The following is a 24404-nucleotide window of genomic DNA, read 5'->3' as shown; positions in this document are numbered from 1 at the left end:
GAGTGTAATTATAAAGTTGTTCTGGCAGTAGAACTTTAGGACCTTCTTGAGGTACAACATTTGAAAAGTTTGCAGAAGATCTAAAATCAGGTGCTACTTTCCTGACCTGCTTGTTGATGAGGAACTGAGAGTAAACCCTAACTCTGTTGTTGGAGATTCGGAACCACTCCGACGGTCCCTGTGTGTATCAATATAGACATTTGTGCAAACGACTCATGTAGATGAGGAGGTAGAGGTCCCCTTTGAAGGTGTAGTAAGAGGGAATTTGCCAAATTCTAGAGCGTGCCCTTTCGACACAACTATTAGAACCCCCAACAGACAAATGGCACCGTTGACCAAATGGAATAAAAGATAGGAATTCCACCGTCAGCCCTTTTTTGGGACGGATACGGGTGGGTTCTAAGGCAAGTCGTTGTTTCCTGGAAGAATTGCCTCCTGTATACGATTTAGAGTCGAATAATGCAGTTGGTTCTGATTGTAGGAGTGATACTAGGTGGAACTCCTTGGAAAAGAGGATGTGGAGCTGCAACCTCTGGCACCACGAAAGGGCTGCTTCCTGTACTGGACGTAAACGAAAGAGCGGGCAGTGTCTGCAGTGTCTGCTCAACATGTTGGCCAAGAGGGATTACCCATAAAAGGTACGTTCATTATTTCAGTCTGAACCTCCGGGCAAAAACCCGAGCGTCTGGCCAACCTTGTCTTTGCAATACTGCCGCTGCTGCGAGCTGTCTAAAAACTTGGAGACGCAATGTGCACCGCACGGTCTATTGTTTCTGATGCACTTAATTCATTCTTCTGCAGAATCCTTGAAGCGTCAGCCGAGGAGGATTCGGGAATAAGGGCTACCTGCGCCAACATGCCAGACTACCTCTGGCAGTGGTACGTGCTCAAAATGGCTAAAGAGTTGCCTGCTGAAACTGTGGTTGCAGCCATTGCGGAGAACTTTTTCCCTCAATAATACGAGGTCGGGAGAAAAACGTCAAAAGAGAGACAAGATAAGCAGGTGGATTGTCTGGCGTTTTAACTTTGTGTTCGAGGCGTGAAAGAACCGCCAGCGCAGATCTTGGGCTCAGGGAGAGTCAAAGACCTCTTGTCAAATAAAAGGTATCAGGAACTGAACGAACTTGTGTCCGTAGTTAATTGTAAAATCAAAGAGAAAAAACGGTCTGCTTCTTTCCTCGTGACGAGGGGAAGATGAAAGCGAGTCGCCGTTCTCTCCATGAGGAGGTTTGATCCTCCAATATCCACCGGAGGGTAATGTAATGGAGATTTAGGTGTAAGAGAGGGTATAATTTCGCCATGGAACAGGACATGGAAGCCTTGTCATCAGAAAAACATAATTCTGGTCTTGAGGAAACCGAGGCTGAGAGTCTGGCTAAGTTTTAGCTAGTCCAAGAAATGATGGCGTTGAGGAAGGAGCCATCACGCCATCACATGGATGTAGCGGAAAAGCAGTTTACGACTAATAAATAGGCTACAAGAGCACTGAATATAGCCAACTGTCAACTGGGTTAACGGCCGATGAATCCAACCGTTGACTGGGTCAACCGTCGATGAGGCCACCCGTAAATGAGGCCATCTGCATCAACATAGCTAACTGTCGACAACGCCAACTGTCGACGAAGCTTTCCGTCGTCGACAAAGTCCATTGTTAGTTAAAGTTGTTAGTCCAAGTAATTGTTGAAGTTTAACGTCTAAGGAGTTGACCGTCGACGAGGGTACCGTCGACGAGCCCACCATTGACGCAGCTCTGTCGTCAATGAAGCTAATCGTTGACGAGGCCAATGATCGACGAAAGTTACCATCGACGAGCCCACTGTCAACGAGCCATCCGTCGACGAGCCATCCTTCGACGAGCCATCCGTCGACGAGCCAGCCGTTGACGAGGCCGTCGACTAGGCTTATACTGTCCTGCTCACTGTCGTCGACAGAGCCACCGTCGACGAGGCAGTCTACGAGGCCACCGTCGACGAGGCCGTCTATGAGGCCACCGTCGACGAAGCCGTCTACGAGGCCGACAACGAGGCCGTCGACGAGGCCGCCTACAAGGTCCACCGTCGACGAGGCCGTCTATGATGCCACCGTCGACAAGGCCGTCTACGAGGCAGTCTACGAGGCCGTCGACGAGGCCGTCTACGACAACTAAAAAGTTGAAGAAGGCCTTTAGACTCGTCGACACACTCAAAGTCGTCTTTGACAAAGTGACGACAACAACGGAGTCTTTCATCGTCGACGGGCATGTCGACGAGCCCTTCGACGGACTGGCACCTTTCAAAGTGTAAAGGTGGCAGTAAGAGTCTGAAACGCCAGAGACCAGGTCCCGTAGGCGTGGTGGCCGGCAGACTCCGTGGGGGAACAATATCCAGAGGATCCTACTTCATCCTTGGAGGCCAAGGAGAAGGAATCTCAGTTCCACACCCACGCCTAGAGAGGACTTAGCATGTCCAGAACAAAAACTCCACATCAGAGACAGGGGTATCTGAAAGTCTACAACCTCTGTAGCCACAGAAGGAGACGGGCTTCTCCGTTCTCAAAGGTTCTTTGAAAAAAAGGGTTCCACAGAACCCGCGGCGACTCACCTCAAGTGCAGAAAGAAAAAACAGGACGATCGTGAGGGTCCTTGAAAAAAGGCGAAGCCTTCCACAGGTGAAGCAGTGTTGAAAAATAAAGACTTCTGTGAAGAAAAGTAAAAATACTTGCAGAAAGTAGAAATTTTGAAGAAAAAACTGAGCAGAGCTCAGGGAGACTCCCTTCACACGACGTGCGGTAGAAAATCTGAGGGCTTGAGCTTCTGAGGAGAAGGTTCTAGAGGGTGATGCAGCCTGATTGGCTGGAATTTGGACTAACATAACGACATGGATATGCCAGTAAAGTGATTCTCCCTCAATGCTTCCTTATGTGTTAATAATGTTCTATGGTACTTTCAAGCATTCTATTTTATTATTATTATTATTATTATTATTATTATTACTAGGATATATATTTTTATATATGTGATTTCTTACAACTATTTTATGTAGCGTGGGACTCCCACTCCGACGACGGGGAATATTCAAGCATGTGAATCTATGAAAGACACCCCAATACTGGAGAAGTGTAGTCTCCCCCTTTTCAATACATAAATCACAACTTATTTATCTAAAGTTTTCAGCCTAATATCTTATAAATAATTGCTCAGAACCATCTCTCACACTTGTCTTGCAGCACGGGATTATCATCGCCGATGGGGACGAGTATTTCATTGAGCCACTGGGTCTTATTCCCAACGACACCCATCTTAGCGAGGAGGGCAGCCCGCACATCGTGTACAAGCGTTCATCTCTACAGCATCAGCAATGGGATGCAGCTTGTGGCCTGATAGGTAATGGTCGTTAGTGACCTTTTAATAGATATTTAAAGTGATCTGATGATGATAATTGGGTGTTGCCATGTCAGTTGTATACTACAGTTTTGAGGTGAGTAATATTGTTCAGGTGTGTATGTGTGTGTGTGTGTGTATATGTGTATTTATATGTAAATGTGTGTGTATGTATATATATATATATATATATATATATATCTCCAACAAAGCTCAACACCTCCACACGGCGAGAGTTCCACGGCACCTCAGAGGAAAGAGCCCACGGGTAATTTAACCAAAAGAGTGTTTATTTAGTACACCATTTGTGCAAGCTTGGACAGTCAACACGTTTCGGCTCCTGCCTTCAACTGGAACAATATATATATATATTTTCATACAAGCTTTTCCAGCAAAAACTAAGTTGCACTCACGTCAAAATCGGGGGAAAAAGACAGAAGGCAGAAATTGCTGGAACCGGCATTCTTGCCGAACGCGTTTCGGATCTCCATATCCTTGATCACAGGCTGCCAGCTAAGCAAGTGCAACTCACAACCAAAACACCATATTGTTTTGCTTCCTCCTTTTATTGACCCCACATGAGTAAGTATCAGGTTGCATTATGGGACATGTGGTTTCAGTCTCAAAATGTAATGCCCTCGTGGGTATCACACTTCCAAAACATTATTAAAAATAGTTCCATTGCCCCCAGTGAGGCTACAGCTCTTGTCAAAAACAGGCAGCCTGTTATCACGGATATGGAAATCCGAAACGCATTAGGCAAGAATGCCGGGTCCGGCAATTTCTGCCTTATGTCTTTTTCCCTGATTTTGACGTGAGTGCGACTTCGTTTTTGCTGGACAAGCTTGTATGAATGTGTGTGTGTGTGTATGTGTATATATATATATATATATATATATATATATATATATATATATATATAATTTCAGTGTACATGGATTTTGCAGTAAAAACAGTAAATCCTTAGTTATCTACCTTCTCCTTATAGTGGTAGTCGATATTATGGTTTCAATATTTTGTCCGGATAATATTGAAGACTCAATGGTGTCATACAACGCGGCCAGTTCAAATGATGCCCCTTTCTGAGCGCAACTAATCCACCCCTTGGGTAAACCATCCATTTCCCTTCATTCTATCAAAGTCAGCCATTTTGACCATTGCTGCAATAGGCATCTGAATGTGTATTATTCCAGGCTTGAATGAAGTTCGGCAACATCATGCTTTGTCAGATTTTGGGAGCTGAGTAGTAAAACCCATACTACCCTGGATCTAATTCAGTTAAAGTATCACTTGTAAGCTATTCCTAGAACACCGGACTAATGAAGCTGTCTTATCTCCAATCATGCGCTTTGCTCTCGCCTAAATTCAAGGGACACAAGAGATAATCTTGCTCAAATTCAAGCGATTTGATTGCTCAAATTACAGAGATTGGGTTTGCACTGAAGTGCATTAATAACCCCCTAGAAATGGGTATAAATACATAAGTAGTTAATTTAATGTACACTGTACCAGCGGGTATGTACTTCAACGCAAACCCTAATCAACCGATGGTCAGCATCTCTTGGCCACTGTTTCCTACTATAAAGGAACAGAAGGCTCATTGGGCCTGCTTGCGATTCCATTTGAATGTTCATTTTTTCAATGCGGTGCAGATTCCAGCTCTGACCAAAACTGGGAGATAATAGAAAATGTCAGCTCTGTTATTGTCAGGTAACTGTGTTTTAAACATGATTAATAGCCTCAAGTGATGCCTTCAGGAAGTCAGATGTAGTGAATTGGTCCCCTTATTGCAAAAGAAGTGCTGCCAAATAAAGAGGAATGAAAACTGGGAGGAGGCAGGTAGGACATACAGAAGAATTGAAGTAATCTGCCATTACGCAAATTGTGATTACGTATTGTAAGTACATTGGGGATAATCCAGAGAATTGGTTTAAGATCAGCAGCAGTAGCGTGCTACCCGCCGAAAAAGCGATTCGACGCCTCGTCAGGGGTTGTAAGCGCTATATAAATGCAATTACAATACAATACAATTATCAAGGTGCTCAAAGCAAGCCCGCTTCATGTGGTCAAAATGTGATCTGCTGACGATTAACCGGGCTGCTGAATTTTAGCCAGCTGTGTGGACAGTCAGGCAAATCTTAAACCACATCGTAGTGGTATACCTGAACCGTATATGGGTGCCTTAAGATGGAGTAAGAGAAAAGCAGGTCAGAGGGTAGATAAAAAGGATGGTCCTACCACAAACATCCCTTAGTGCAAAGAAAATGTATTGATGAGGAGAAAATAGCTAGTTACTTGTTGTAACTGGATAGCATATCAATATCATGACATGCAAGATTCGTAATTAATCTTTGACAAAAAGAGCCAAATGTTAAAGTTTTGTTTAAAGATGCTCAGACACAACTGTCTTTTACTCATCCAATTCCTAACCTCATTGATAATATAAGGGATCATATACCGTTTGTTTATTGAGTAACCTAGAATCCTCTATTTCCTCCTTACTGTGATCAGAATGTACATGTAACCCTTGTTCCGAGTGCCTCGGACAAGGATTTGATGCAGATATAAAGGCGATTAGCAAAAGTAGTACTTCTATTTATTGTATTCTGAGTTTGATTGGGGATACTTGGGTAGCATGACACCCCGGGTGTCTAAGATTGTCCCACCCGGGTTTCTCCATCAGAAGATTCTTAGAAGTGTCTTTCCTTCTGTTACTGCCGCATGAAGCTGAAGCAACTACACCTCTAGTCCTCTCTAGATGGGACTTTGCAAGCCCTTTTATCTGTCACTGCCTGCCTTCCTGATACCAGAAGCTCAGCATTTATGAAATGGAGCAGTTATGACTGCCTGCCAAGTAAAGCTCTAAAAAAATAAATAATAATATTGCAACACCAACTGCAACAAAAGTCTATAAATTGTAGGCCAAAAAAATGTGTATTTATTTTTGTAGCAATGGTGGCATGCTGCGCTTTAGATGAATATGTTTAAAAGTAAAGTGTGCCATAATGCGATTGCTACAATAGTTAATTGTGGATGCGTTAACAAATGATGTGTGCACTGATGGCTGGTGGTGTGTGTGCCTGTAGAAATTGTGCACTGATGGCTGGTGGTGTGTGTGCCTGGTGGAAGTGTTCACTGCCGGCTGGTGGTGTTGTGCCTGGTGGAAGCGTGCACTGACGGCTGGTGGTGTGTGTGCCTGGTGGAAGTGTGCACTGACGGCTGGTGGTGTGTGTGCCTGGTGAAAGCGTGCACGGACTTTTGGTGGTGTGTAACTGATGGAAGCGTGCACTGACGTGTGGTGGTGTTTGTGCCCGGTGAAAGCGTGCACTGACGGCTGGTAGTATTTGTGCCCGGTGAAAGCGTGCACTGACAACTGGTGGTGTGTATGTCTGGTGAAAGCGTGCAGTGACGGATAGTGGTGTTTGCCTGGTGAAAGTGTGCACTGACGGCTGGACGAGTGTGCCTGCTGAAAACGTGCACTGCCTACAGCACCACTCAACCCCCAACGCCTACATCACCCCATAACCCCCACCGCGTACAGCACCGCTCAACTCCCAACGCCTGCAGCACCGCTCAACCCCCACCGCGTACAGCACCACTCGAACCCGCAACGCCTACATCACCACTCAACCCGCAACGCCTACATCACCACTTAACCCGCAAAGCCCACAGCACCACTCAACCGGCAACCCCAACATCACCACTCAACCGGCAACGCCTACAACATCACTCAACCGGCAACGCCTACAACATCACTCAACCGGCAACGCCTACGTCACCACTCAATCCCCACCGCCTACATCACCACTCAATCCCCTCCGCCTACAGCACCTCTCAATCCCCTCCAGCTACAGCACCACTCAACCCGCACCGCCTACAGCACCACTCAACCCGCAACGCCTACAGCACCACTCAAACCGCAATGCCTACAGCACCACGCAACCCGCAACGCCTACAGCACCACTCAATCCCACCACGTACAGCACCACTCAACCCGCAACGCCTACAGCACCCCTCAACCGGCAACGCCTACAGCACCACTCAATCCAACCACGTACAGCACCACTCAACCCGCAACGCCTACATCACCACTCAACCCGCAACGCCTACATCACCACTCAACCTGCAACGTCTACATCACCACTCAACCTGCAACGCCTACATCACCACTCAATCCCCACCGCCTACAGCACCACTCAACCCGCAATGCCTACAGCACCATTCAACCCGCTACGCCTACAGCACCACTCAACCCGCTACGCCTACAGCACCACTCAACCCGCAACGCCTACAGCACCACTCAACCCGCAACGCCTACAGCACCACTCAACCCGCAACACCTACAGCACCACTCAACCCGCAACGACTACAGAACCACTCAATCCACAACGCCTACAGAACCACTCAACCCGCAATGCCTACAGCACCACTCAACCCGCAACACCTACAGCACCACTCAACCCGCAACGCCTACAGCACCACTCAACCCGCAACGCCTACAGCACCACTCAACCCGCAAAGCCTACAGCACCACTCAACCCGCAAAGCCTACAGCACCACTCAACCCGCAAAGCCTACAGCACCACTCAACCCGCAAAGCCTACAGCACCACTCAACCCGCAACGCCTACATCACCACTCAACCCGCAACGCCTACAGCACCACTAAACCCGCAACATCTACAGCACCACTCAACCCGCAACGCCTACAGCACCACTCAACCCGCAACGCCTACAGCACCACTCAACCCGCAACGCCTACATCACCATTCAACCGGCAACGCCTACATCACCATTCAACCGGCAACGCCTACATCACCACTCAACCGGCAACGCCTACAGCACCACTCAACCGACAACGCCTACAGCACCACACAACCGGCAACGCCTACAGCACCACTCAACCAGCAACATCTACAGCACCACTCAATCAGCAAAGTCTACAGCACCACTCTATCCCCACCGCCTACATCACCACTCAACCGGCAACGCCTGGCAGCACCACTCAACCGTCAACGCCTACATCACCACTCAACTTGGAACGCCTACAGCACCACTCAATCCCACCGCCTACAGCACCAACTCAACCAACAACGCCTACAGCACCACTCAATCCCCACCGCGTTCAGCACCACTCAACCCGCAACGCCTACAGTACCACTCAACCCGCTACACCTACAGCACTACTTAAGTTGACATCTCACCTTTGTCTTCGAATGCACAGCAAATGAGACAAGATAAAAACTAAAATACACCTTTATTTCGCATTAATTTTCTGAATGAACAGAACACCTGTTCTTTGTCAACCAGACCTCTTCCACCGGCAGGCCCTAAAAACAGTACTCCTTGATAAAATCTGACTCGCCATAGCAGCGGATTAATAGATTTCTTCGCGGGTGTTACAGCAGGGTCAACTATTTGGCAAGCTTCTTTCACAAAACTAAGTAGGCCGTACCAGCATTTCGAGGCGAGCACATTCACTTTTAACACTACGTGTCGGGATTTAAAATTACTAAACAAAGGGATGCTGGCTAAAAATTCAAGATTGGGTGACAGAAATCCAATAAAGGAGAATTCTTGCTACCTATGAAAGAGTACATTTAAGTTGACTTTAAAGAACATGATCTCGATACCCTGCCTGCCATCACAGCATGGCAATTTAGCAGGAGAGGACTTGTCATCACCTTACAATATACAGTGCTGGAAGAACCAATCAATCAAAGGCAGACCCCTAGATGGGATGATGCCTTGCATCTCGTGCGGATTTAGGGGTTGGAATCTGTTATTGCTTCAGCCAAATTGCAGAACCATGGGTGCGACGTCAAGAACTGCCGATGGAGTGTGATATAGTGGATGGTAACACCAGCCTATACTCAAAGACCTTTGTGAGCGGTTTGCAGGGAGTGCAGACTTTGAGCACTGTGGTGTGGTGCTAATACAGATCCACCGAAAATAAACGCTGAACTAGTGTGCATAGTTCGGTTAGGGAAGTAAGATACGACAGCAGGTTCAGTGTGCAGTCTCTCAAAGTGCTTCTGATAGGTCCATAGTTGTGGAGACCAGGAGCTTCAGTGCTTACACACTGTCCGGGTTGCTAACGAGTATTCTGTAGCAGAGGCTGTGTGTGCTACTAGCAGATACTAGATGGAAGATATTAAGATACAGATGGACCACCAGTGTTTGGCTTAGAGCTTGCCCTACGGTCTCCAAACTGGTGGGGTTGAGGGTTGTTCACAGGGAGAACACATTCCCCATTCAGAAAAAAATAAAATAAACCATTCCCAGTATACACCAGAAAAGATACAACTTACTCAACATGGAACAGTTCAAATAATTAAATTTAAAATCTACATTCAAAACAGGAGTCTACATTTTCAGACTTACTCATTTCTTTTGAGAAGAGAGTGGGCACAATAAGAAATACGATACAAGGGGCCTAGCGTAAGTAGGAGAGCTGCTGTATTGATAAGACAAATAGGCACCTCAAGATTACAATACATGCCGCTCCCCTGGACCTTTCCTGGACTAGCGACCTGTGAGATATTCGAACCCCTGCAGCAGACAATAGACGCTACAGGCTGTATTTTTCCAAAACCTGGAGTAACATGCTTCGCACGTAGTTTGTACATTTACCTTCCTTGCTGCAGAGTAAAGGGCACCAGACTTCCTCTCAGTAGAAAACCTTGACCAAAACGTGCAGGAAGAGTATGAGACGCGCACTCCTGTCAGGCACTGCTGATAACGCGAATCACTGAAAGCGATCGCTTTCGCGATCACTATAGTAAAAAAAAAAAACGCCTGTGAGTGGTGCGCGCGCCACTGCAGGCATATGTGTTCAATTATCGCACCTGTGTCGGTATGATAATTGAAGACATATGGGCTTTGGTGTGCGTAACAGACACCAATGGGCCATGGGTAGAGCTACGCGACCGCCCATGGCCTATTGCGTGTTCTGTTTTAAAAATACACGCACACAAAGCCCAATGAAAATGGACCTAGGAAATAACACGCATGAGCTGTGTGGAATTTCCAGGTCCATTTTTAAAACCCCGAGAAAATGACTCTGGCTGCGCGAACACTGCTGCGCAGTGTACGCTAGGCCGAGACCTAAAAATGGACATTTACAATGCCAATACCTCCAACTTTTACAAATGTGAGACCCATTTCATTTCAAATGCTTGTTTTTTTAATGTATTACATTGAAATATGCCCTGTTCAGACCATCGCTGGATGCGGTTATGTATAGTGTGACTGCAGCGGAGACCTTTGAGAATGTGACACGATGATCGGTATTCACAAAACTACAACTTTAGAGAACAGCGGGCCCTAATGGGAAGCAGCAGGACCACAAGAAATCAGAGGGATGGGCTTACAAAATATTTATGGACCTCACGGTTCTAAGCACCAAGGCTGGTGGACTTTCCATACTCACCACAAACTTCTCTGCATTCTGCTCCACATGTTTGTAGGTGGGTATGGAGATGGGCACCGCTTGCTTCTCAGAGTAGTCATAGAACGACTGCCCTGAGGAATCGTCACTGGCCTCGTGGGGTGGAACGGATAACACTGTTAGAACGAGCTTCTTCTCGCCGGCACGGATCAGGTCTACCACTTGCTTATGAGTCGCGCCTTCCACGTTCACGCCGTTTCTGTAACAGAAAAATACATGGTCTGCTTCACTGAATGCATCATCAAAATAAAGTATTTCCAAAACAAGCAGTTTCAAATATATAAATGCCTCAGACTCTTCCTAATTATAAGAATTGATTCCCCAGAAAAGTATACAAGGCCATGTTAGTTGCACACCACAACGCACAACTGCAAACAATCTATACAGTGCTTTTTCCAGCCAATCCGGGGCGGGCCTCAGAACCGCATGCTATTTACTGTAAAGTAAAAATTAGGGCGTCAGCCACGGCACAAGGACGGATTGACAAGAACAGAATGGCAGAGAAGGACAGAGACCGAAGTCTGCAATTTTCCTCACTGCAGACATATTTTGTATGTTCTTGAACACTGTTTAATAAGTGTGTTGCATTTCAAAAGAGGTGGGTATTTCAGGCCAGTTGGTTCAGTCAATTCAATACTTGAGAGCCCTTCAAAAGTCCAACGTGTCGCGCTCCCTGCCCCACACATTGTCGAGGAGAAAAACCAATTCATAGTTTGATCGACATGAGCAATTATTATTTTAAGGCAGATTTAGGATAGGTCTGCAAAGCTGCTGTATCCTTATGTAACTGCACTGTAGACCTATACCCCAAAAGCTTAAAGTTTACTGCATGCAATTACGAAGTACATTTTGCTAGTAATGACATGTCTCACTGTGCAATTGGGCACTAGTTTAAATGGAGGTGGGATCAGTCAAGTGAACAGTGTCAGTAGTCTATGTCAGTAGGCTGGGCCTGATTAAGTAACATCAAAGACAGGCCAGAAAAGCAGGTTTACTTTTATCCTGAAAAGAGACAGATTATCCTTTTTCTTAACTGTGCAGTTGGAGGAATAATTTCTAAGCGAATCGAGGAGTTGTTCATGATCACACCATGGAACAAAGCACTTCACTCTTCTGAACCACCACCACCACTTGTGGTAACTTGTCTCCATGAGGCTCTTAGACCCTCTGGGCTTCTCAGTGACAGGCTCATATGGCAAGATGTCAGGAACCAGGTCAATAAATTCAGCAATACTGTTTGGATAGCTCACAATAATATATTCATCAACTAGAAAACTCACAGTTGCATGAACCATGTTGGTGTCATCCACAGTAGTAACATGTAGGAGCAGACAGCATTTTGTAACTGAGCTGCGAGTGAAAGCGAGAGGGAAAGGCAAAGGACCAACAAAGTACTGCCATTCAAAATCAAATATGAATACTTTCGCACATAGCCTGGGCATTTTTAGGTCTGGTTTGGCAGCAGGGGTGTAGCAGACCTTGTGTTCAACAGAAAATCAGTATTCAGAGACAGAGAGAGGCGCAGACCCCACCCAAATGTTTATTAACTACAGCATTCGATTGGGCAGACGTGTGTGCTTCAGCCGGAGGGAAAAAGAGTTCTTGCCTTACACTTATGCCTTGTTGGAAATCTTATGCTCATTCCAGGAGACATAACAGGGGAGTGGCTTCATATCACCCACGACATTGTTTGGGGCCAGGAACAACATGCTTTCATGCCCATTTTGTCCACTATGACGCAGGGGTTAAGCATACTTGTCCAAACACTGTCTGCTAGTTTACAGTGACGCAATATGGATCTGTTAAAGACTATATATAGCCCTAGCTTAAGCAAGCTTTTGGTATCCATATATATGGTTGCTTTACTATTAGGGCGAGCATTCATAGGAAATGCTGTGAGCTCAGTTTGCATTACTCACAGCAGGTTCAGTATAAAAACATGTTTGCAATATTTAACAATGTTATGTTATATAAGCTCTTAGAAGGCTCACCGATTATATGCCAATATACGCATAACCATGAAAGCAATTGTGGAGATTGTTTGTTCCAAAATAAAAAGTGTGCAAAAAAACTTGGAAAGAATAAAAAAGAATCTCTAAGCTATTGTTCAACTCCCAGCAAAGGATTCTCTGTAGTATCATTTAGTAACATGTGTTTGATGCATGGCAAAATGTTTTTTTTTTAAAGCAAGAAACAATGATAAATAAGAGCAAAACCTTTAGTGAGCAAAATTAAAATTAATTAGGGGTCCAATTCCTTACAGAAGTCACAAAGGCTACAGTGTGCGTCTTTGCATTGGCGCAGATTTTACATTTTCAGAAAATCACAGAAGTCCACAGATGTAGGCCTAAAAATCGTACTGCTAGCAAACGTTTGTGAATTCCATTTTCAGACTAAAATCTGCTGAGCAATTACAGATTCATTTATCCTACAATGGACACATGGAATTCTTTAAAGTAAAAGTACATTTGTGAAGCATCTAGTCTCTTGGACAAGTAGATATTTAATTTAAAAAAGCAAGCATTGGCATCACTAAAAGGTCTCACCTTTAGGACATTATACGTGTTTAGCCATGCAACAGTTGATGTTGCACCACGGATATTGTGCTGCATAATTAAATACTTATAAAGTTCCCAAAGGCGAGACCTATTGGCTATCCCAATGCTCGTTGTATACTTGAGTTGCTGGCTAAAACAAGCAATTTCTGTGAGTCGGACATGTGCAATGAGTGGTAAGAAGTGGCAGCTGGGGGCAGGATATGTAATGGCACCTTGGCAATTTAATGGGAATGTTTATTAGCCGCAGGGAAGTCCAGCAGCCCCTTAGAATGGTATCACAAAGCTCTCAGACAAAAAGTGCAGCTCAGTGCTCCTGGGTAAACATAGTACGTTTTTGACGCAGCTGGTGGATAAAGACAGAGGGCACGAGATGGTGAACGCACATTGTGTTCTAGACATGCTGTCTGGTTTGCCCTTTTATTGTGCCCTCTTCCATTCTTTCTATCCCCTAGAAAGTTACAGGATGGATTGCACACATACAAACCGATTATGTCTGCTATTGATGTACATTGCAAGATAGTTCATATATATCCAATTATATAGCTTTGTGCAGTATGAAGTCACTACGGAGGGCGAAGGTACGCAGCTGCATTACATGAACAACACAAAACTTAATAGGTAAGCGGAGCCCGATCGGATGCAAGGAGTGGACCTTTAGTATTGATTCCTCTGCCACGGTCATCACAAAGCTTAAGCTGTTCTCCAGAATCCCAACTATCAATCTCCATGGGTTACGGAACTAGAGGTAGTTGGGTTCTGTTCTCAGGTGGAGGTTCAAGCAGTTCTGTGGTCTAGCTCAGTACGCCCATCGTTCTGCATCCATGTTCCCGTCATCCAAACATTCATTGTTTGACGAGGATCAAGATGGGGGTATATAGGCTCCTAGCGGGGACGTAGTAAGTGTTAGTTTTAAAGCATGCTTGGGGAAGGGGGTAGGTATAGGGGGTAAATGGGGTCCCACCATGTAGAAGTCCTTAATGTCAAGTTATATATACTAACCGATGCTGAATTTGTCAAGTTAAAATATGTTTCTTCTATTTGAATTTATGTATTTATGTCCGATTTAAAATTCGACAGTGGTGGTTTCACCAACCAGATTTTTCACCAAGGTTTCATTTCATCAAGTGCTTTAGGCCTTCCAAAGGTATGAAAATAAATTGCCAGTACTAGATAAGTTCCCACGTGCCTGAGATCTCTGCAGTTGATGCATTAACCTACTACACTATCATCGCAGCAAGGAGGAAGTGTCAGTTTATTCAACAAGGTAGGGGGGTATGAAAGTGAAAGTGAGGATGGATTGTGAATCCTGCAGCAAGGCCGGTGCTCTCCCTGGGAGTTAGGCAGACACCGGATCCCGTGACTCGGTTTCTCTTCAACTCCCTACTTCATCCCCAGGCTGCACCAGGTATACGTAGGCCACGCCAGGCTCATGACCACCTAGAATGCCCTATTAACCCGTTTCATGCGCCCGTGATTTTGCGGAAGTGCGGCACTTCCGCAAAACGGGCGGGGCCGCGTCGGCCATTGGCCGACGGCAGCACTGGGCAGGTAGTGCTGCCGTCGGCCAATGGCCGACGGCAGCATGGAAGGGGTCAATTAAAAACTGCAATCATCTTTTCACACTTGTGACGTTACTGACAAGCAGCAGCTGCTACCTGGAGACCAGGCCGCAGCCCCTCCTCAGCTCTGTGCTGTGTCTGAACAGCTATTCTATAGCCACCCCAAGTATTGAACTGGTGTTTGTACTTTGGTGCATTTAACTGTTCTAAAAAGGACATATCAGTATTGGCAATCTCCCTTTGTTGTTGTTTTTTTTTGTTGTGTCTGAACAGGAAGCAGCGGTGGGCGCAGGCCCTCCATAGGTCACCCGGTGCAGTGTCCACAGGGGACCAGCAGGAGCAAGACTATCTAAAGATGCGGAGAAAAGGATTCACTGAAATAAGCAGCAGAGGCACACGCTTTGGTGTCAAATCATCGAAGCTGCTTGAAACTACTGCCTTTCTGGACGCGTGTCAAATGGTAAAACACGAAGTGTAGATGGAAAGATAAAATCCTGATACAATAGTTGAAATCAGTAATTCGAAAATCACAACAGGTCGCATTCCCAAATCCCGGAAAACTGTAATCTTCAGTAGTGAGAGCAATAACGCCGAAGTAAAAATCGCAAACTCAAAATGCGAATAAAGAAATTAAAACACAAGTGCTGAAACAAGCGCAGCCGCGAGAGTTAATTGTTGTGAGAGAAAGGGGGAGCAGGAGGTGAGCCTGTGAGTGGTGCGCTCTTGGGAGAGTCTTCACTTTTTAAGCACTGCACTCATGCTTGTGGCGCACCCCTGCTCTCTCCCGCAAGGTGGATGTCGCCTCAAGCACAGTGCAACAGCTAAAGGCTGCGTAGGCGAGACCTAAAAAAGCACCCTTGCGCCCAAATTGGTAACAGCAGGAGGCTAATTGCGCCATTTGTCAGATGCCTACATCTAAGCTGTTACTATGAAGAGTTAAAACAAGGAAGCATCACTAATTTATTTATTGTAAAAAGCAGATTATAAAGTCTATAGACCTGTAGGGGTGGATTGCTATTGTACTGTGGTAAAACCTGAACACCGGTATGCTGTATCACAACCTCACAGATTGTCTGAGCTCCCAGGGACTTTGCTAATAGTAGCTCTCTGAAACCTTGGTGATAGAAAATGTACACAGTTAAAATCTGTTAATCTCACTTAGGAGAGAGCGCTTATATTTAGAAAACTGTATGTAAATTGTTGTCTTGTGGGAAAGTATGTTTAATACTAGAGGACTGAATTGGTTATGGTGGCAAGTCAATGAATAAAGGCTCAAATCCGGATTGGTTCACTGGTAAAACCTTATGTCAAATGACACTTGGCCTATCTGTTTATTATAAAAAGTTTCAGAGACAATATGGCTCTGTTAAAGCCTGTAGATAGATTTCTTGTCAGAAAAATAAAATCTAACAAATTACTACAGCAGGCAAAGGTGTTATTGGTTACCCGCCCTTCTACCAGAGGGCAGAACATGGGCATTGTGAGAATCCTTGTTAGTTCTTTAGGAGGATTGCATGGTTTGGCCTTTGCAATTCTAGACTTATTAGTAATTTTACGACAGTTGCCTAGATAGAAATCTTTACCTCAATACAGTAAGCGTGTGTTGGTTATTCTGTCAAGTTAAAGGCTATTGGCCTGGCTGGTTCACAGGAAAATGCCATGTACAGTCCCACAGGAAGATCAGATTATGACAGGTTAGGACAAGGAAGAACAACTTTTTTTTTTAGAAAAACATGTGTTACAGTGACTAGGCCTTTAAGGGCAGATTCCTAATACACTGTGTTAAAGTCGGTTAGCAAGTATTTTAGTTAGGGATTACTTTAGTAACCAAAATGTGTGTGTTACTTAAGCCCCATATGACAAAGCAGATGGTAAAAGACTTCCACCGAGATAATCCTGATTAGATCTTTTAGGAGGGGTTGTATATATTTTTTGTCAATTGTCTTTTTTCACATTAATAATTTCTTGATGGTTTTTGTTTTGCGGGAAGTGTTCGGTTTAATATAATAGGTCTGATTTTTTTCATGGTAACAAGCCAATGGTAAAGGCGATGTTACAGACTGGCTCTCTGGAAAACTTGACGCCGGCTGCCATAGACCACCTGTTTATTATGAAAAACGACGAAAAACTAAGTAGGCATGGCTTACTTCATGTGAGAAGCATATGCTAAAGCCAACAGGCCAAAAAGGGTAGATTATTATTACACCATGTCAAAGCCCGTAGACAGATATTATGTTACATGGAATCACACATTACCATAGTAAGGAGGACGTTTAATGTTGGGTAGACTGACAAACCAGGGAGCAGAATACTAGCATTGTCACATTCCTTGGTAAACCCCATTATGAGGGATTGAAAACTGTTGGCCAAATATACATTTTTGTAACCACATGCCTTTTGACCACATTGTAGGAATGGTTTTGCTCAATACAGTAGACCCGAGTTGTATTTGGTGACAAGTCAGTGATAAAGTATTCAGTTCCGATTGGTGTTCTGTGACAATCACACAGATTACCATGGAAGCACAGTTTTTGGTGATGGTCACCCTCTCTGACAAACCCTCATAGAAAAAGATTTCCACTGTGAGAACCCTCGTTAGACCTGCTAAGGATTGGCTGTATATGGTTTGTCACCTGCAATTTTGCATATATTTGTAATTGTACTAAAGTATGTCTGGTAGCTGCCTTGTAGCATCCACCCAATTATTGGTTTGTTCTTCTCTGTAGAACATAACTTTGTGTTAATTATTTGTTTTTAAAAAAGTAATTGGATAGTGGTAGTGTAATAAATCACCAAAACCACCTTAGTTGTGAAAGTGGTTTGTTCATTCATTCATTGTTGATCCAATTGGCACACCCAAACTTTTTTCGTTAAAAAAAACAACAAAAAAAACAATTGCAAGTGGGCACCCTGCACCAGTCCAGACCAATGTTCCCTCTAATTATTTTCCTCTGTGTGCGGCAGAGTAGGGTCTGTGTGCGCTGCAGCCAAGGCTATGTGCGCCAAGAACCTGACCGTGTGTGTAGACTAGGGCTTTGAGAGGGATGAAAATACTCTGAGATCTTTCAAAGGGGAGTAACCGATGCAATTAAGGGTGTGGCTTAAAGGCAATTACACTAAAATTATGTACATCGCATAGTGTGCCACCCTACTGATATTTTGCTGCTTCTGTCATTGCATCCAGATATATAATACAAGTAACATTACACCTACAAGAAGCCAAGACTATTGGCTTTGTCAATGGTTGTTTTTTGCATCAAGTTGTATATAATATTGAAAATGCTTCCGCTCTTGTGGTTGGGGTTGTGGCTAATGCTCGAGCTATCGATTTAGGAGATGGGTTTTTAGTCTCGGGTCAGCCTAACATCCTGGGATTCTGTCCATTAATTTCCCATGCATACAAAAAAATATATAATAATAAAGCATGTACATTTATTTATTTTATTTAATGCGGTTTTATATAGCGCAAACTTTACCCGAAGGTGTCAGAGCACTTTACATAAGAACCAGTTGCAAAACATAAGGACTTAGGATTACATGCATTCAATAAAAGATACAAACAGAAAGAACAATTGCAAATGTACAAGTAGTAAAGTCACTCAAGGAAGAGATACAAATGGATATACTCTAAGAGTCACATAAGAATGGAAGAGACTACAAAGGTTTACTGCATATACTAGTGATTAGAGTTATCTCTATATACACATAGTAGATTTTCTCAGGTCAATAGCGTTCAATGCGTACCAACACGTATTTGTGTGTAAATAGAATCATTGAAAATGCTGCTCATCACCTCAGACTTAGTTTAAAAAAAATCAGTATCCACTTAAAATCTGAGTTTTACTCACTGAAATAGATCTATATAAATGTATTTGATGGAAACTGTGCGATACTCGGTGGGAATATATAAAATCCTACTCAGACACCAGGCAACAGCTAAGTGACAGAAACTCACGATAATATGACAGCGGAAATCTCAATACGATAAACTTGCAACATGCTTTTACTAGGCTTTGTGCTTTGGCTAATTTTGCTAAGCCTGCTTTTCATGCTTGCTTTAATAGTGTCTGTGAAAGTAGTGCAAAATCCTCGGTGTGGAATAGGTTCAAAAGACCCCCCCAAAAAAATGGACACTGGCAAAGTCGCTGTCAAGTATATTCTTAAAGAATCATGCGTAAATACAAGTGTATACTAATGCAGAAACGGAACGAAGGTCAACAGGATACTAGATCAACCTCTTGGCGAACCAAGGAGTGTAATAAGAAAATTGTGTTAAAAAAACGTTCCAACTGTTTATAAGATACACCAAACATTGAAAGCATCTATTCAGAAGTTATTTTTCTGAACATTTACAATATCCCTCGTTACAGTGTTGGGTCAGTACCCCAAGAAACCCCTCCTTCGCCTAAATGCCGTTCTTGCTTTTCTAATGCTGCCATGGATGACAACATCTGCATTAAGGATTCCAAATGGAGACGGTCCTTTGTTTCACGCTGTACGAAAAGGAATGGAACACTTAACTGCTGGGAGCATACTTTATACCGGACAAGCCATTTACAGCGTTATATTCAGGAGAAATGGTACAGGTCGCTGCTCGAGTCAACTTCTCACTCGCTTCGTGACTTATTCTAGACCACGTCTCGCCTTTCTCCAAGCACAGAAGGGCCCCACCCAAGCAAAGCGTCCTAAATCTCCTCTGAAATAATTAAGGAACGCGCATGGGGAAAGGTATAGCATAAACGAGCTGCATGATTCGGTTTCAAGAAGTAGGCATATGTAGGGTAAAAATAAGAAAGAAGCAGCAGCAGATGTAGGGGTGGGTGTGCCTTTGTTGGTGAGAGTTGAGGATGCATGGGAAGGGTCTGGAGCTGGTAGTAGAATGGAGCATTGTCTGAATGATCCTTACCAAGCCTCCCGAAGGGCAGCCGGTTCCTCTGTCCCAGCATCAGGATGAATCTGGGATTGTCCCTCTTAAACCTCTTCCACTGACCGGTGGAGAGGAGGATCTTGGACACCTCTGCATAGACGCTGCAGTTCTCATCCCGCACTACAAATGTATACATGGTTCAAGCTTCAGTTCCCTCGGCCCGCGGCCACCGCTCCAGGATCAGAGGGGAGAGCTCTGCAGCAGCCTCACAACGGAAGCAGTAGAGGCGTGCGGATCCCGAGCCACAGCCATCAGCATGGGCCCTACGCTGGCACACCGGCTGCTATTCTCTGGTGGGGCACAGCGTGGCAGCTGCACCCGCTCTGTCATACCAAGCCCAAAAGCACGAAGTGTGCTTTACAGGTTGTGCCTTCAGAGGCGCTTCATTTCTTTTCTAAATAGAGCGCAGCAGGGTGCTGATTGTGGGCCATTGTGAAAATATTCCTGTTAATTGCAGCGCATGATGGGCGCTGTGATTAACAGGAATCCTTTCACAATGGCCCACAATCAGCACCCTGCTGCGCTCTATTTAGAAAAAAAATGAAGGGCCTCTGAAAGCACAACGTGTAAAGCACACGTTGTGCTTTTGGACTTGCTACATGTCTTTTTTCAATGGCGAGAGGCTGCGGGATGATTGTGGGCATTTGTGAAAGTATTGCTGTTAATTGCAGCGCCCATCATGCGCTGCAATTAACAGGAACACTTTCACAAAGGCCTCGGGCAACCAGTAAGATGCCGTTTTTCACCGCTCGCGCTTTAAAAGCGGGCGGCAGCGAGAACGTGTGCGCGCTGCACTGGAGGCACTGCGCGCTCCGTGCCTTAAAGGTGCGCGGGAGCGCAGCCACGCAGGTTAGAGGGAACACTGGTCCAGACAACCCTTCTGGTGATTTAAGAGGTCTTAGAAAACCTTAGACAGCTCTACAACTCTCTAAGTGGTAGCTGTGGAGAGCAGCCTTCAGACTTGATCCAGGAGTGTAATGCAGCTTGTTTTACCAGAATGCAATCTTAATGTATAGATTAAGTGAAAAAGAACCACACCTAGTATTTTTAAAAATATGTATTTATTATATAATACTTTCTAACACATAAAAATATCTCCTACCCGGAGATATACACAATACACACAATACTTCAGCAAAGAAACACAGTAAATAGCACAGAATACACATTGGCCCCAAGGAGGGGGATCAAACCATATACTGAGAAAGTGGTACAGGAGCCACGACTTGGGTCAAGACGGGTTCAAGAAGACGTAGAAGTGCTGGGACACAAAGGAACCACCCAAGGTGAGTAGATAGAGACCCCACAGAGGGTAGTGTGGGGTGCAGTGGGGAAAACACGACTGTGTGCTCCGTTCAACTGTATGTGCAAGTCGCGGTTGGATTCTTAAAGTTTAAGGACTCTATCCAGTGGACCCTGAAGAAACCCTGTGGAAGACAGAAGGTTGGAGAGCAACCCCACCCATGGATACCTTAGTATCTATGTTACCTACACCAGGGAAGCCAGGTGCATACGTGTGAAGCAGTGTCCGAGACTGCCGTCAAACCCCAATGGAGGACTTCAGGAAAGTGCTGCTGCTGGAAGAGGAGAAATAGTCAGGTGGAATCCGAAGATGGATTCTTGATGAGAGGTACTTGCAAGCAGAGGGGACAGAGTCCATGTCACTCAGAAGTGACCAGGAGACTTGGAAGACGAATGCCCTCCGATGTCAGGTGTTGCATGATAGCTGAAGATGACCATGACTCTGCAGCTGCGTAGTCCGGGCGATATTTAGGAGGGCCAGGAGCTGTGCATGACCTGTCCCATGAAGGATGTCGAGTGCTGAGGGGTCGGTGTCCGGCGGGAGCACCAACAAGCCTTGGCAAAGGCAAGTCACTCAGGAATCAAAGAAGGAGCAACATTTGGACCAGCAAGATCCAGGGGACTCACCAAAGATAGGGGAGTCAGGGTAGGCCCAGAGCAAACTGGGGAGACCCAAAGAAACAAAGGTGACCCTCAAATGGACCCACAGGGCGAAGGGACTGGAGTCGCGAGAGGACCTCAAGCAGGTCACCAAAAGATGCAGGCCACGATGCGGTGTGGCTGAAGATTCTGGTCACTGAAGGTGCTCGAGATTGGGGTTACTTGGAGTTCGAATATCTTCTTGGAAAGAAGCCAACAAGCCTTTGTACCTGCAAGTTGGATGCAGTGCATAGTGGTTCGGTTATTGCAACCCCCACAAGGGTTACTGGTCTCCTACTTGGTGAGAGGGCAGGCCTCAGGAGCTGTGGAAAACCACTACCTGTGTTGCAGAACCCACAGAGTCCGGAGAAGCTCAGGATCTGCAGACCGGTGGATTTTGTTGTGGTGCCTGTACATGCAGGGGTGCGACTCATTCACTCCAAGGGAGATTTCTTCAAGTGTCTTGTATGCCTCACAGGCCTTGGAAGGTTCCTATATGATGCACAGGCACAGACGATGCAGCAGACTGGAAGGGAGACGAAATCAGGCCCAAACGAAGTCCAGTGAAGTCCAGAGTGCCAAGATGGTAGAAGTACAGTGGTGTCTGATCTGAATCTTATCCCACGACGAATCTAGGGACCTAGACCCAGGGAAGCCCTTGAGTCCCCTAGGGAAAGGGTTTGGGAAGATTCAGGGGCCCCTCCCAGGGGAGGTCTGGACAAGGGGAGGTTACTCCCATGTCCTTTGTCCAGTCTCACTCCAGAACGGAAGCCAACAGCTCCCAGGACTGCTTTGAACTAGACTATGCACAGGGACACCAAATGTGCCCCTCATGCAGACTGAGTGGCGCTGGCAAGCGTACTCACCCCATCCCAATACATTAAATGCTGTCTGGGAGGTAGCCACACCTCCCTGTGACAGGATGCCTACTGTTCTGCCTTACCATGCTCAAGCTTGACTCAGCAGAAGGGCAGAATCCTGTCTCTGGGTGACAGCAACCATTTTGTGCTGTCCAGATCAAGAAGGCTGGTACCGGGAACACTGAGAGCCTAACGGAGGACTCTTCCAGTGCTTGGAATCATACCTCCCACACCGTTTATGGTGTAGGGTATGATCCCAACATGTTTGATACCAAACATGATAGGATTCGTTGCAGCCAGTTTCAAGCTGGTAATCTCTTAATTACGAGGTGCCCCTCTATAAAGTATATGGCTGCTTCACTGACAACCCGGAATAATAGACTGTAAGCTGCAGGGGTCTCCTGCTCATGCAGGGGCGCCCTCTCACTCAGAACCAAGCACCCTGCCTTTTAGATTGCAAAGCACTGCTTAGGGGTGACTTGTAGATTTTAAGTGCAGTGACCCTAAATATAAGAAACCTATTTCTTTAGTAAGTTGTGCTAGCACCAGTTTACAGAGGCTTCACTGGCAGGCCTGTAGTTCCATTTTGAATGGTCTCTCATGGGTGGCAGAATAGGTGCTTCAGCCAATGGGAGACCTCTGGGGTACCTATGTCCTGGGTACCTTAATACCATATACTAGGGACTTTTAAGTGTACCCCAGTATCCAATTAGGGATGCACCTAAGTACTAAACAACAATTTAGGGAGAAAGCAGATTGACAGGGATCCTGCTAATCGGCACCCCAGTCTGACTAGTCAAAACACAGCTTAGAATCAGGCAAAAAGTGGGGGGTAACCATAGAAGCAGATCCTACTTTCCTACGCCAACTTGCTATGGTGAGTCAGTCAGTTTTTTGTACCAGAGCAGGCTATATTTAGGGCCTACTAGCCTTGTCTGTAGAGCTCGAAATGGCAAAGAACAGGGGTTCTGGTCATTCAGAAAGTGAATGAGCACTAAAGATGCTTTAATCTTTTATTTTTCACCTTGTCCCATTTGTTGTGCATACAAAGAGATGTCAAATATCAGCTAATATCTTCTTACTAATTGCTGCTTACTTTATTCTGGAGGTTGGTGTTTACATTTCTTTCTCTGACTGAAAAGTTAATGGATTTTGTAAAGACAACTGTCTGACAATCATATTGGGCACACAAAAGCATCTAAATGAACTGTACAAATACTTCCAAAATATAGTTCAGTAGTTAGGAAAGCACTTTATCTGCAATTCTGAAGTGAGATGCAAGCACAGATTTTAAGAGAATCAAAACAAAGCTGAATACTTTACTTAGTGGTGAGCAAATTATATTTACTGAAACCAGATTTCCATACATTGGGGTCAATTAGGATGGCGGACGGATCGCTACCGCCATGCAGGCGGTGGCGATCCGTCCGCCATCCCTGCCCATCCACCACCTTTCTTCCCCCCGCCATATTACGATGGCGGGGGGGACCGCGGCGGAGGGGAAGACCGTCCGCCGCTTTTCCGCCGCGGTCGCCTTGCGACCGCGGCGGAAAAGCTTTAATATGGTGGCGGTGTCTATCAAACATCAGTTTTGTCAGCCTAAGACGTCCGACCCAGCTGACATGCTCACTTAAAAGAGCACCTACCACTTCTCCTCCCCCATCCCATGGCTCGGCCCACCCCTCCCTGCACATGCTGGCTCAACCATCAGCTCAAAAAAGATAAAATATTGTTTTATTTTTCAGCTACTGGC

General features: G+C 45.3%; 1 protein-coding gene across 1 annotated transcript in view; it reads left to right on the top strand.

Annotated features, from left to right (window-relative positions):
- Positions 1-24404, top strand: part of ADAMTS10 (ADAM metallopeptidase with thrombospondin type 1 motif 10) — a 283135-nt gene that overhangs the window by 114892 nt on the left and 143839 nt on the right. The window contains exon 4 of the mRNA XM_078668321.1: positions 3205-3361. Coding sequence (XP_078524447.1) covers positions 3205-3361 — 157 coding nt within the window. The remainder of the gene's footprint in view (positions 1-3204; positions 3362-24404) is intronic.

The sequence above is a fragment of the Lissotriton helveticus genome, chromosome 12, assembly GCF_964261635.1.
Source record: "Lissotriton helveticus chromosome 12, aLisHel1.1, whole genome shotgun sequence".
Lineage (NCBI taxonomy): Eukaryota > Metazoa > Chordata > Amphibia > Caudata > Salamandridae > Lissotriton > Lissotriton helveticus.
Note: the sequence above shows the minus strand (reverse complement) of the source record. Positions and strands in the feature narration are given on the sequence as shown.